At 36.7% G+C, this 14,853-nt stretch overlaps 1 protein-coding gene across 2 annotated transcripts in view; it reads left to right on the forward strand.

Annotated features, from left to right (window-relative positions):
* GK5 (glycerol kinase 5) overlaps positions 1-14,853 on the forward strand; it is a 29,295-nt gene that overhangs the window by 6,921 nt on the left and 7,521 nt on the right. For both annotated transcript variants that reach the window (XM_056357994.1, XM_056357993.1), the window contains exons 6-14: positions 408-483; positions 1,156-1,217; positions 1,309-1,382; positions 1,714-1,774; positions 2,894-3,020; positions 5,982-6,086; positions 8,609-8,694; positions 10,769-10,872; positions 12,219-12,278. In XM_056357994.1, the coding sequence (XP_056213969.1) occupies positions 408-483; positions 1,156-1,217; positions 1,309-1,382; positions 1,714-1,774; positions 2,894-3,020; positions 5,982-6,086; positions 8,609-8,694; positions 10,769-10,872; positions 12,219-12,278 (755 nt within the window). The remainder of the gene's footprint in view (positions 1-407; positions 484-1,155; positions 1,218-1,308; positions 1,383-1,713; positions 1,775-2,893; positions 3,021-5,981; positions 6,087-8,608; positions 8,695-10,768; positions 10,873-12,218; positions 12,279-14,853) is intronic.

The raw sequence follows: 14,853 nt of genomic DNA on the forward strand, positions 1-14,853 counted from the left end.
CTCTAAAATACACTTATTTCTTCTATTTCTGTTAATTTTTTATTTTCATGTTTTATGCACGACCTTGTTTTCTTTATTTACCGCTCCTTCATCACTGTTATAGTTGTGGCCATAGTTTCTCATCTTAAGGTGCTGCTGCTGCTGCAGTAGAAGACTGATTGCTTTACTTTCCTTAGCAGCAACTGTAAGAAATGGCTCTTATTCTCTGTTAGGAGCATGAACTGTAGGGTAATATCACTTACATAATCAACTTGCCCTTTTCAGAAGAAAAATTTGCAATCAGAGATTTAATTCCTGGGGACTTTTTCATTAACCATGAAGAAAATGAGAAAAGGAATCAGGAAGTATGTTTGTCTTTATTGTAGCCAGTTGTAAATACCATTTTTTGTATGTCTATTTGTTCCCAGGCTGAAGAAGCTGCCAAAAAAAATAACTGCTGCTTTGGAACAGTTGACACGTGGTTACTGTATAGATTAACTAAAGGTGAATGTTAACATTTCCTCTTAAATATTAATAAAGCATACTGGCATCTAAGTAATGATGTCCATAACTCTCATTGATATATCCTAGAATTCAAATACTTTTTTGACAATTTGTGCTTTTTTTTGTAATTGATGAATATTGTAATATATTTACCGTTTTAAAAAAATAAATTCTGAATTCATTTTCCTTTGGGCCTGTCTGGAAGGATAGCCAGAAAAGGAAATAATTATTCAGTGTAATCAACCTTTTCAGCATTTAAGATCTGAAGAGGACTACCGGAACTAGTTGACCTTGATTGAAGTACTATGGAAGCAAAAAACCCAAAGAATTGTTACAAACGTGCAAGAATGAAAAGCTTCTGTCCTGAGGGCTAATGCCGGAGCAGGTGGATAGATTATAGACAGTGATGCAGTCGGTGTGGTATGTGTTGTCAAAAGTCCCAGCTCTCTTCTGGCCAGTTTCATGAGGGTAAAATAAGGCAATGAGTGTATATGTGTTATAGTGAGCAGCAGGTAAAGTTTGTGTGCTTATTGTATCATTATGACTTTGCCTATAGACACTCGGTTTATATTTCATGGGAGCCACTGAAATGTTTAATGAAAAAGTATGTTTAAAATTACTCTTAAACAGATACCTAAATCTTACTCTGTTGTTACTGTTTTTTAATGGCAGGTTCTGTATATGCTACGGATTACTCAAATGCCAGCGCTACAGGCATTTTTGAACCCTTTACGGTATGTGCTGTTCCAAAAAATGTTGTTGCTATTCATCGTGCTTCTGAGAGAGTTGCTGACATTTTTACTCTTTTTTTTCATATTATTTCAGAAATGCTGGAACCCAGCTTTGTGTAATTTACTTTCCATTCCAATGTCTGTTTTTCCACCAGTGAAAGACACAAGGTAAGTAGGAAGGCATATTCAAAAGATTATAACTGTTAAATTAATTGCCTTTAGAAAAATACCGTATTATCTGCATGGTCAAAGTAATATATGGATACACAAAAAAAAGGAAGTATTTTTATATGCAGATGTACTTTTTTTAACACTACATGAAAAACTTTATTTTTACTATGAATATTTCTTAAAGTGGTAGTTTTAATGATTTCTTTAAAATAAACTGGTAGCATTAGCTTTCATATCTGATGCGCACCCAGGCCTTATATATGTAAATTTCATTTTAACAAAAGGTCAGTTTAGTGTTGTGACGTTTCTCCATAACGTGTGTTTTAAGCTTCAACTTCGGATCAACTGACTCTGAAATTTTTGGGGTACCTATTCCAATAATGGCAGTGGTGAGTAAAAATGTTTTCATACTTAAATCTGTGTATTTGTACCTATATTCTTTATATCTAGCTTTGATTTAATTTTTTGCTGAATTTTTGCTGGTTGAAATAATTGCTTGTTGAATTTTTCTCGGAACAACTCGGTTTATAACCTTATGGGGAAAGGAGGAGAACGGAATGGGAAGGGATTTCTGGAGGTTGAGATTCATTAAGGTTAGATGACCAAAAGATTAAGCACTGAGTATAGGACTTAACTGAGCTGGGTTATGCTCTGGTAATTTGTATATGGCTGGCTTAAAATCAGTTGTTCTGTATGACGTTGTGCAATGGGGTCCCTTCTGGTTTGACTTCAGTAAGACCCTACACCAATGTAAGAGTATTTGTTAATAGATCCACTTGAGTACCTTTTATTTCTTTTTTTTTTCCACTAAAAATAAATGGCAAATAAAATGTTCTCACCTCAGTAAATTTTCAGATAAATTGAGTCTACAATTTTTCAAAAATAGCAGGAAAAATTCATGTTAGCTGGGCAACATTTTTTCCGTTTAGCTTAATTCAAGCAAATTTTTCTACAAGTCATCACTTTACAAAAATAGTGGGGTTTTCTTACCCAAATCCTAACTCCTGAGGCAAGAATGTGTTATTTGCCATTTATTTTTAGTCGTTGTTGAAAAATTGAGCATGGAACAATTTGGTACAGGAGGTATAGCAGGGAAAAAGGAAGGTGAGACCTCAAAACTTCAACTTTCTGTATGGGGGAAGAGGAATTCAAGCCAAGCTGCTCTGTTCTGCTCCCCGGGATTGCAAATGCCCCATTTATCCTTATCAAATAACAAACTAAAATATTTCATTTGTTTCCATAACATATTTTTCCGTGTCGCAAGCAATACTACAGGTGTTCATGTTGTGTCCAAATCTGGTGCAACTGGATTCTAGCAATAAATCTGACTGTTGGAATGGACTGCAAATACTCTAGGAAAATTGTATGAGTGTCCTCTCTTAATGCTCAGTTCTTTTGAGTGATAATATGTATTCAGTATGCTGAAGTGTTTGCAGTGATATTTTAAAATTCAGCAGCATAGGTTGGTAGTTTGTAGCTAACTTGTATTGTTTTTGTTGGTATGGCAGGTAGCTGATCAGCAGTCAGCTATGTTTGGGGAATGCTGCTTTCACCCTGGAGATGTTAAACTGACCATGGGAACAGGTGGTTTCTGGAATGTGAATACTGGAGAGCATCTCTGTGCGTCACGGAGGGGTAAGACAGTGAAATTTTCATTTTAAACTTTCACATTACTTGATGGCTGTTAATGATGAGGGTACAAAAAGGAATAAAACAGGGCTATGTTTTTCTTTCTGTTTTGAGCTGTAGAAAAAAAGCTTGAAAGCATTTTCAGAACAGAATACTGTGGAAATTTTTATTAAGAAATGCTTCTAGGGTTTAAAACATTGTCGTTCTGACCATTTTTGGGCTCTCAAGCTTGGTAGTTTGCCTTAAATGGCTGTTTGTCAAGGAAGCAACAGATAATACTGAAGTAAATTTGCCTGCGCAGTCTCTCTCTGTCGGTCTGTCTGTCATCTTTTTAAAAAGTTTCTAATTTCGGGAAGCCTACAATTCCAAATGGGAGGGGTGGTGCTGGGGAGGAGGACAGCAGCTTTTTTTTTTTTTTTACAAGCTAAAGCCTGGAAGGACCTTGGCAAATACATGAGATGTGTCAGAACTGAATAGCATAGACATTGAATTCCCTGTGAATGCAAATGCTTTTTAAGCTAATTAATGATGTCGCTGTGATGATACCTCTACTTAGGAAATCGTTGAATGTAGTCTGTAGAAATGTAATAGCAAAAACATGCTATAAGGTTCTTCCATTTTGTTTTCTTTTAAGAAAGTATTTGGCTATTGTGATATGATGGGAGTTGAAATCTTAAAGCAGGGCTGTGAAACTTTTATTATTTTATATATTTTTATGATTTTCCCTATGTTCTTTGGCTGTCATGTGATATGGTTAGTAGGACAAGTTAGGTACCTAGCTTTCTCAGTGCCCTGGGCATGAAATGTAACATGTTCAATGTCTAAAGTTCACATACGTATTTAAGACTGCAAGATGAATCCCTACACCATCCTTGTGCAAGCTGTTCTTTAGCTGCTGTTCTATTTTCTGGTCTACATTTAGTTGCTATATATGACAGTTGAAAAAAAAATATTTCCTTCAAGAACAGCACTTACGACAATTCAACGATGGAAGCATGTCATACAGATTGAAAATCTGTCTCTCTAGCAGTCTGGTAGTTCATAGTAACTGGTCGTGCCAAATGTCATGTTGATCCATTCCCTAGAGGTAGATTATCTTATACTACTAGAGAGTCTGGTGTGAGCATCTTTAAGAAGGCCAGCTGATGGGCTTCTCTGTCCCTAATTAGCTGTTCTTCGTTAGGAGTTTTGGCTCAAGGAATTGTTTGGTCTTACTTCTTTGCAGCTTCACCCTTGCTAGAAAATAAAGACTGTGAGGGAGACCTGCACTAATGATCTAGAGATACACATATCACTTCTTCCTTTCAAGAGACATATACAAATTTCCATCTTAAGAGGTGCTGCTGAGTGTTTTCCATTGTAAGCACCAGCGTGCCTCCAACACTAACCAAGTCTCGGTGATTGCACTGGTACTACCGTGACACTCTTTGGGACCACAGGCAAGCAAACTGGAAATGATTCTGCGAGGCGCGCTTGTATATCAGCAAAGTCACCTTGAGAAAGCAGAGAGAATCCCTAGATCCTTCTGATGCTTTTCTGGCCCTTTAATTATTGGGACTCGTTTATCTTTGTTGCATTTATTACTCATGATCTCCGAGTCCTGAACAGAGTCCCGTGAAGTCTGGGTGCTTTCTTCAATGCTTACCATGCTTGGGTTGGGTGAAGTTGTTATTGCAGCGGCTGCTGAATGCTTAGGTTCATATCAGGTGACCTGAAAAAACACTTGTCCACCTGCAGTCCTGGAGAACATTTACCGTTCAGCTAGATAACTTAAGTTTTAAGCTAGATAACTTCTTGCTTTAGCATTAAAGGCAGTACTCTGCAGGACTTTTGTGCTGTGTTCTTACTCAGATACCAAACGAGAAGGTCTTTCTGTTTACCCTGACAGTTTTAAGTAGTATGTCTCTCTCTTTTTTGTTAAGGTTTCAACATATCCGTGGGGGAGCAAAGGGGAGAACAAATTGTCAGGTTTATCCTCATTATTGGCTGTTTGCTTCTAATGTAATAGTACCTTCAAGCAGACAGCTCTTTGAAAGTGTGTTGTGCTGTGTTTTCAAATAAACTAACAGTGTTTGCCTTATGTATTTCTGTCTGCCTTCTGAGAGAAAAGGAAAAAAATAATTCAAAGTAATTGAATTTTTTTTTCAAGTCACTGCAAAGCTGAAGCTATTTGGTGGAAATCATGACTTCCTGCAGATCCCACCACATAGACCATAGAAGTGCTAATCCTCTGTAGTTATAGACAAAGTATGACACCAGGTATTTTTAATGACTTTGGGTGTTTCTTTTGTTGTTTATATTAGGCAAACATACAGCTAAAATGCTATAGTTAACTGGCAGTAGCCTTTGTTGGGGACAAGGATGGGCAAATTGTGGAACTTGTCTTTTTTGCTTTCTACGTGAGGAAGCAATGCAGACTGAAAAAGGAATAAAAGAAGTCTATCACTTTAGAATAAGCTCTACCTTATAAGTTTGTGTTGCTTTGGTTTTTTGGTGTATTATGTGTGGTTCAGTGTTTGTGCTTCCCATCTGAAAGCCTGGTCTTCATGTTTTATGTTTTGCAGAAGTAAATTCTGACTTTTAGAAACCATTGAAGAAAATAACGTGGATTTAAAACAAATAGGAAAACATTGATACATTTTTAAGTATATACAATCTCTTATATATAAAAAAAGTGCAGATAGCTCTTTAACTTTTTTTGTCATTTGATAGTGATTTTTTGTGTGTGTGTGTTAACATTTTGGTTTAACAAACAGTTCGAGTCTTGTAATCCCATCGCTAATTTTTAAACAATACATTTAACCTCTATCAGTGATATTTTTTTTAACTTGAAATCTTCAAAGGAATTGCATAAAAACTATTTACATTTTTTTAGTTGGGTTTATCGTGTGGAATGCTTGCACGTGTTTTTCTGGAAACATTCAATTTAACTAGGTGTTCTGTTTTGTTTCCTGGAAAATAATTAAGGTCTGTATCCACTGATTGGTTGGAAGATTGGGGAAGAAGTTGTTTACTTAACTGAAGGCTGTATGTCAGACATTGGCACTGCCATAAAATGGGCTCAGGATATAAGTAAGTAGTTCTTTAATTTTATAGAAAGTAAAATATACTACTACTTAAGAAACTGGTTTATGGGGTTATAATTATGTTACTGGGCTTACGTTTATTATCCATAATTGAAAAACTAGCCTGTATCTTTAGGACGGTGGAAAATGTATGGTCTCATTAGTAGCTTCTCTGCTGCGTTTGTTTACTGCAGGGAGTTTGGTTTGTGCAAATCATCTCATCTTCAGACTCTGCCTTGGAGATCCTCCTGCCTGTGTAGGCTTTTATTTTCCTGAAACGTTCTGCTGCTTGCTTGGTTTCCCTTGGGCATGATGAACTTCCTGATGCCTTCCTTTGTTTCTTCAAGCTGCTATCCAGACTTGGGTAGAAATGGTATAAAGGAGACCTGGCTAAAAGTCCTATGTGTGCTGGTTTAGGGTGTTTGGACTTGAATTTTTAGTTGAGGGGAAGCACAGAAATTGGCTACCTGTTATGTCTAGGTAGCATGACTGTGAATGCAGTATTCCCCAAACTATAATGCTTTTGAAAGACCTCCAGCTGTGCATCTCAGAATTAGTAACAGGTGAAGGACTTCATTTTTAAAAATAAACAGTATTGTGTATGTTGCTTCACACAAAGTAATGTCTTTGGGGTGTGACTACGATGTAATGAAAAGATTTGCTTTCTAGTTTAATAAAAGACTAAGAAGAATGCTAGCTCTATAGTAGTTGATGTTCAAAACCACTTGTTTACAGGATTTTTACAGGATTGTTTACAGGATGTTTACAGGACAACTGTTCTGAGTGTTCTAATTATTTACTTGGTTTACTTAGAAAATTAGTACACCTTTACTAGGATGCAAAAAAGGAATTAGTGTCTCAGACTTTGGGTTAACTGGGAAAGGTTTTCCTGAAGCGTAGCTCTCCGCAAAATCCTACATTTTTTTAAAGCTGTCAACTTCTGGCGCGCATGTGCTCAGGTGTGTGCCCTTAAGGAATGACTCAGACTGGTCCTCAGGTCTTCATCATTCAACATTTGACTGAGCCTCTCTTGAGGAAATTACTCAATTCAACACACAGTTCAGTGCTGCAGATGAACGTATCGGTGGTACATATATAAGCTTGCTGCTTCAAATTCCATACTTAAAATGGATACTTATCCATATGGAACATATCCATAGTTAAAATAGGTATTATTGGTATATGCAGAGCAAGAGTATAAAGGAATTTTAGCTAGCCAGTAGTGAAATGGATGTGACATACAGTGATTACCACAGGCAAAAGGGAGATAAAAAAATAGGCACGCTGCTTTGAACTCTCCAAGTAGGACCTTTATTTTCTGGAAATACGATTGCAGGGAAGCAGATTTCAGGAACTGTTATCAGCTTTATGAATAAAGAGAAGGGTAAAACTTTTGCTCTACAGAAGGAATGGGGCCAAAACACAGGGCAAGTTAATGGCCTCAGGGTGGTGTGGCTCAACATGGATGATGATGAGACATATAATAGTGGTAAAGGTTTGTAAATAGGGATTTCTGCAGCAAGCCAAACTTAGTTTAGTGGGATCAGATCACTTCTAAGAACTCTGAAAAAGTAGTATGTGGAATTTCAAGGTGAAGTCAATCTTAATTTTTTCATTTTATGTTGTGGCACAGAGGTACCATATATAGTTCAATAATAGCAAATACAACAAAGAGGAAAAGACGTGATTTCAACTTGTTAGTCTGGGCACGGTAGAATCTAAAGCTTTCAAACAAATTTATGAAGGTTACAAAGGTAAACTGAAACTCCTGGTGAGTTACCAAGATGGGTTTTTCAAAGATAAATTGAGTTTAACCTAATTTATCTTTGATAGGGGAATTTACTTTTTAGACAAGAAAAACCTTTAGTGCTCGTTTACAGGAGAAAACCATGTTATGTGGCCACATAAGGACATTATTAGTTAAAACTACAGAAGATAGGTGTTAGTATGTGTGGGTGAAGAACAAGCTAAGGAGGGATGTGTGTAAGTTGTGAAAGGAGACATCTGGCTAAACAGAGAATAAAAGTAGTGTCTATCAAGGAGGCAATATTCGGATCTACCTTATTTCTGAGTTGGTCACTTCTAAAAATATTAAGGGTGCAGATAAAATATGATGGATATTAAGGACTTTGTCTAGTGCTTCAGTGCTTGGGCTGATAGTGACATCTTTTTTGGGAAAAAAACCATGGTTTATTTTTGCAAATCTAGGGTTTTAGCATACTTAGGGTGCCCTTGTTAGCATTCTCAATTCCCATTTATGTCTATTTGGAAAACTAATGACCTCTTACAGATGTGAAGGTGAAAAGGCTATAGCGTAACAGCTATGAGAGGATCCTTTTGAGTTTAATCTTCATCTGAGTAGGGCTTGGTTTTTTAAATATGACTGATGCACGTGATCATTTCCCTTAGAACATGTTGTTTGAGAATACTACAAAAGGAAATAGTCTTCACTCTGTTTTTTTCTATCTTAGTAATATATGAAGAAATTGAAGTAAATAATAAAAGCGTATGACTTGTGCGTCTTTACAGGTCTTTTCACCAATGTAGATGAAACAGCAAAAATGGCACAGAGTATTGTTGATTCCCAAGGCGTTTGTTTTGTTCCAGGTTTTCAGGTAAAATTACTATTCATTATATAATTAAAAATATGTGGGGTTTAATAACCCGGTTAAAAATTCAACTTTTACATGTTAAAATGTAGGAATTTACATTTTATCACAGTATTTATTCTGTACTACTCAGGTTCTCACTATCTGTCCCTCACCACAAGGTATGAAGATCATTGTCATATCAGAGTGTTTAAACACCACCCCCCCATGGCAAAAACCCCTACAAAACAGGGAAATTACTTCCATTTTGCAAGTGGAGACCTGGGGGTCAGATAAGCTAAATGACTTGCTAATAGTACCTCAGTGCCTGCAGAGACAGAAATCAATCACATAGCTTTTCTGCCTTACACAGAGCCTTCAGTGAGACAGTATTTCTAAGCAGCGTTCTAAGGTAATTAATTTTATTCTGCCTCTTTTAAAGATGTAGGTTGCAATTCACCAGAATATTTGAACGTACTTAAATATGAGCAAGACAGCAAGTTCCAGCTTAGGAAAAGCAAAGATATATAAACACTTCTGGGAAAGATCAAACTGAGTGTGGTACGCTTTTCTCTTGAAAGTTTTACTAATTCATTGGTTTGAATGTATACCAGCCCATCTCTCTGTGTGTTTCTAAAAGTTCTTATTTTCTGGATCTTCATTGGTCTACCATACTCAGTGTGATCATTCCTAAGACTAGTGTGTTTTTCTAAAGAAACTTAACATCTTTAACCTTACCTTTAAGTCCTGTATGTTAATGTAACAACGCAAAGTAAAAATTTATTTCTTCGACAGGTAGCCTAGTACCTTCTCTCAAACAGCCACCCTAATCATTAGAGTTGGTTTTAGGGATATAGAGCTTGATTACGCTAAGATGCTTCCATTTAGCATTTACTGTGAGTAATTGTGCTATGAATAAGCAAGCATTGAGTCATGCCAAATTCCAGTATTTGCAGACAGGAATCCTGAGGTAGGCAAACGTTAGTCTGAATCTTTTTTGAACCTTCAGTTTAATTAATATTCAAGTTCTAGAGATGTTGGTAGAACTTTTTTTTTATTTGATCTTTTTTGGTTTGCTTTGCGGGTTTTCCCCCCCTTGCTTTCTTGACACTGTCTCCAGAAGGAATGAATCCCAGCTAGCTTCTTGGTAAACACCCATTCTGTCTCTTTTTCTTTTCTTTTACTTTAATGCAGAAGTTTCTTCTAGTTAGGAGCTTACGCAAAATGCTAGTTTTCCTTTTGGCTATGTATACCTGTCCATACATATTTTTTTTCTTAATATATTATAGCATTTTCTTAACTTACTTTATAAATATGTATGTATATATTTTATTAGCGTGAAATTCAAACTTCTGGTAAGTGTTGTCATAACTGATATTTAGCATGAAACAACTGGAAAGGATTGTTTCAATTTAAAAAGTACCATCTACAGTGAAAATAAGATTTAGTATTGTCCCAAACCAGGTACAGCCCAGCAAACTAATACTTTGTGGTGTAAAGTTCATCAGAGGGGTGGAGAGAAGATCAGTCCTTTAGTTCTCATGAAGAAAAAAAAAAAAAAAAAAAAACCAAACCCAAAAAACCCCAAACAAAAAACAACTTGGTGATCATTAGAATTTTAGTTGGATTCTTATCAGTGCCGCTGGTAACAAGCTGTAGTATAAACTAAGAAAAAGTGTTACCATCTTTTTCAGTGTTACTTTAAAAAGTCAGTTCATCTTTTAGCAGTTGAGGAGTGTGGTGGTTTTTTTTAAAAAAAAAATAGTGTATATGTGAAATCTTGCTAGGGAACAGCAGTATCAGTGTGCCCTGTCCTGGACACTATAAGTATTTTAAAGAGGTCGTACAGATTAGTGCTGTTTACCATATCAAATTTGGAAGAAGTCACTTTAAACCTTTTTCTGTTGAAAGAAACTATTTAAACTGTTCACTGAGTTAGCTAAAATAACACTATATACCTCTTACGTGTTGTTTTCAATTTTCTTCTTTCGCTATGCTGCCTGTAATTTTCGTAAGTTATTTTTTTTTCTTACTATTTGACTTCTTTCTCAAAAGCCTTCAAATACAATTCACTGAACTCATGGTGAAATCCTTCCTGCAGGTTTCTGTGAATGACCCATATTTATGTGCCTCTTTCATGGGGCTGAAACCTTCTACTACCAGAAACCATCTTGTACGAGCTATATTGGAATCTGTAGCTTTCAGGTACTGTTTGCTTTATTATCTTGTTTATATTTTCTTATGCTTGCTTTTATTTTGATCAGCAGTGTTAAATGGATATGTGAACTTCTGCAGTTTGTAAAATATTAATCATAGTAATCCATTACTCATACACTGAAAAGGAATTTTAGCTGCTTCCTTTTTTTTTTCTTTAACGCTTTAGAAATAAATCCCTGTATATTTATTAGTTCAGAGTTTATGTCGTTAAGTAACCATAGAGAGATTCTTAAATTATATTGTGTTCTGCTTGTTCTAAAAATATTTTCTGTTTAAAGTTTGTCCTTATTCTCCTGACAGTGTTTTGTCAGTTATAGCTCATTCCAGTTGTGTTTAAAATATTCCTGAAGCTGGAAGATTTATATTAGGTTTTTGGCTAAAGTTCGAAATTTTGGTGTTTAATAAAATGCAGTAATAGGCATCTTCAGCATCTTTAAAGATTTGAATGGACAACAGCTTGCAGATCTGTCAAGGGTAAAGATACCTTCTAGTGACTGATGATAGCACGTCAGAAGCTCGTTGCAGAACACATGGGTTCTGCCTTGCAAACCCAATAGCGTGCCTTGAACTGAACTTGAATATGGCTTGAGCCTGGCTCACCTGCACTGTGGCCGGTTAGGGAGCACGGGTACGATCCTTTCTAGCAAGGCACCACCTTTGCTTTGGGCGTAATAACCTCCAGCAAAGCAGCCGAAAGGATGTCTGGAGGAAGGTTAACATTCTGCATTGCTGCAGCTGTTTCTAATGTGGGGGGTTTTTTTCTGCACTGTAAGAGGAATGTGACATGCAGTAATTCCTGAACTGATGCACAGGTCTCTTGGAAACAGGGATGTTAAGAATCTCATCTCTTCAAAATACCTAACTAGAAAAGGGTAGAGATCCTTTGTGTTTAGATTTTCTCCCATGTCAAACCCACAGCCTTCAGATGTTCGCTTTAAAGAACAGTTAGATAAACACGTATTAACACTGGAGACCTACTTTCCTCACTCTAAACCACTTGTTACATCAACAATTGCATCTTGTTTGTAGAAACCTATCAGCAATTTCAGGTGGGAAAAATATGCCTTCTACAGTGACTTGCTGTGGAATGGGCTGTGAATTAGCCATACTTGAGCCTTTGTAATGATGTATAACAATGATGGTGTCAGTCTTCGCCCCCCCCCCCCCCCTTTTTTTTTTTTTAATCTATGCATTCTGGAAACTTGTTGGCTATTGCAGCAGTTCTGACACAACTGAGGCACTTTTTGCCTTGTATTTTATTTTCTGACTATGTAGATACTGGAAACACTTTATGGAATATATAATGCTTAATTCAACTAAATATTTTTTTAAAGAAACAAACAGCTTTATGATATCATTGTGAAGAAGGTACGCATTCCTCTTCAAACTATTCGGTAAGTTCTGTGTGACTTTCAAATTTCATCTATGGTAGTTTGATTTTAAACAGGTGTGAACTTGTATTATGTATTCTATCTTACTGTAAAAATTCTGCTGCTGAGAAATAGATGATTAACAAGTCAAACGTTGAATGTAACTTAAGTGGCAGTAGAGTCTTCCCCTACAAAGGCTGGTTCTTAATGGAGCTATTGACATTGGTGATCAGTAGGTGAGTAATGAATTGCTCTAATAATTTGAAGTTAAAAAAAATAACAAGGCAAATTCATGATTTCAAGTAGCACTAAAGTGCATGTAGCAATACATTCTGTTTCTGCAAGAAAATAGCAAAGGTCCGTTTACCCTTTAATACCATTCTTTCATGCTGAAATTTTCTGTGCTCAGCCTCCCACAGTCTGAATGCTTTTTGAGGACATCAGTTCATGAGATCTATTCATGAGGGAAAGAGGGAGAATATTTTTAGACATCAATTGTTAAGACATTGGGTTTGCTTCAATCTTTGAAGAAGCAAATCAGATGTAGCCAGGTAACAGTGATCCGTAGAATATGCTTTTCACAACGTCTTGGAAAAATTGACCTGAATTATGCATTGCTGGAAAACGACATGGCACAGGTCGGTGGGCACACCCCAGTCAGTTGTCTTGGAGCCTGCAGCCCTCACGCTGAGGAAGCTCTCCAAAATTTCTCCTTCTGGCAGCCAGGGGTCATCGTGATACCACGGTCAAGAACAGAGAGGCGAGCGTTCCTGTCCCCTTGCGGCTTTTTTCCTGATGCACATGCAAAGGGAGCATAGACTGGCAGGCGTACAGACAGCTGAGAAATCAGACCTTTGAGTAGTGGAAGTACAAAGTGGGGGAGGTAAAAGTTTCTGTCTCCATCGTACTGGGACAGAGCAGGCAAAGATGAAGGAACAGCCAGGCTTGGGGTGTTAATGAGAACGAATTGATGAAAAGTACTGCAACTTTTTATTCCTTGGGAAGCTTTTTTAGGTAGAAAATTGCATCCAAAATTTGAGAATATTAAGAATGTGAACTGAAAAATGGGAGGTGTGGAAGTACTACATAGGGCACGCTGATCCCATTTACACTGTAATGTAAACTTTAAATTGTATGATCATGTTCTGTTTTATTCAGTAGCATAAATGTGCTGTTTCAGATACTGACTGTAGCCATTAACTACAATCAGCAGCAATTCAACTTGTGGATTAAGCATTAGAAGATAATGAGATAACACTGAACAGGTTTTTCAGTAGGGTTATAAACTGTTCTCCCATCCTTTTGTCCCCACATCATTAACACCTATCCATTACCTTTTTGATTTTTTTTGTTGTTGCTTTTGTCCCGTAAATGTGTTCATTCCCTTTTTAGCTGTTGTCCTGTATCCCTTGTTTCTTCCCAGTCTGACTCCTACAAGCTCTTGCAAAGTCATCCTTTTCATTAGTCCTCTACATTCCTATTACTTATCTTTGCTTGTCTCAACGCTATCAAGGAAAGCACAGAGAAGGAGCCCTCAGTTTTAGTCCTCACGTCCTATGTTGTAGAAGTCTGTGGCAGCCTTTATGAGGATGATGCTGGTGGTCCCTGGAGTCCTGGAATCTCACCTATCTACTTGTTCTGTGAAATAGCACATCCCCAGTCAAACGGCACGTCGGAACTTTTGAGCTAGAAGATGTACTGTACAGATTGAATCTTCAAAGTATCTAGCAGCAAGATTTAGCTAAATGTAAAGCTATTTGGAAGTTTTCTCTTTATAACTTGAATCAAATGGATGTCTTATTTTTATAGAAGAAGGAAAATGCATGTCACCAGCATTAAGAAAGTGACGGTGCCAGTTAAAGGTTTTTATGCCATAGTGTAGAGGTGGTAACCCAGCTTAACTGTATGTGCAAACAAGCAAAGCCCTGTAACATCACTAGTCAGGCAGTGTCTCCTGGTTGTAGTCTCAGAAACAGCCAAAACATTTATGTAAAAGTTTTCTGAGGTATCACATGTAACAGATTTCAGCTGGCATATTTGAAGATTTCTAAGCAACTGTTAAGTTCTATTGCCAAACACTTTCTATAGTAATAAACAGTAGATGTCTTTACTGCACCACATTTGATAGAACAGCTCCCTACCTGGCTGGTATTGGAGTCCAACAGCATAACGAACCAATCTATGGGAATGCAAAGATTACTTTTTGTTATAGCTATTTTTTATTTGCAAGAGTGATTACTTTGTACCACTAGTAATTGCTCTCAGATGATTAGAGAGTAGCATCAATAAGTTCTAGTTTCGTCATTAAAAGGGTCTTTGACATGATGCAATTGGGAAAATAGATGGAAGCCTCATTCTCTTCTCATAAAAAGAAGCAACTGTGAAGGCATTTTAGCTGACTACTACAAAGATTTGGTAGTAATGAAAAAAGTACCTTTCCAGATCTGAGAACACTTGAAAGGGTTTGTTTAATGTAATGATTTTGACTGTTGTCATGTTGTGGTGATAACTATGTAAAGGTTCTGTTATGAACCCTAACGTTTCAACCAGGATTATGGATAGTTTTAGAAGACAGAGCTTGCAAAGCTTTTGATAATGT

The sequence above is a fragment of the Falco biarmicus genome, chromosome 13 (assembly GCF_023638135.1).
Source record: "Falco biarmicus isolate bFalBia1 chromosome 13, bFalBia1.pri, whole genome shotgun sequence".
Taxonomy (NCBI): domain Eukaryota; kingdom Metazoa; phylum Chordata; class Aves; order Falconiformes; family Falconidae; genus Falco; species Falco biarmicus.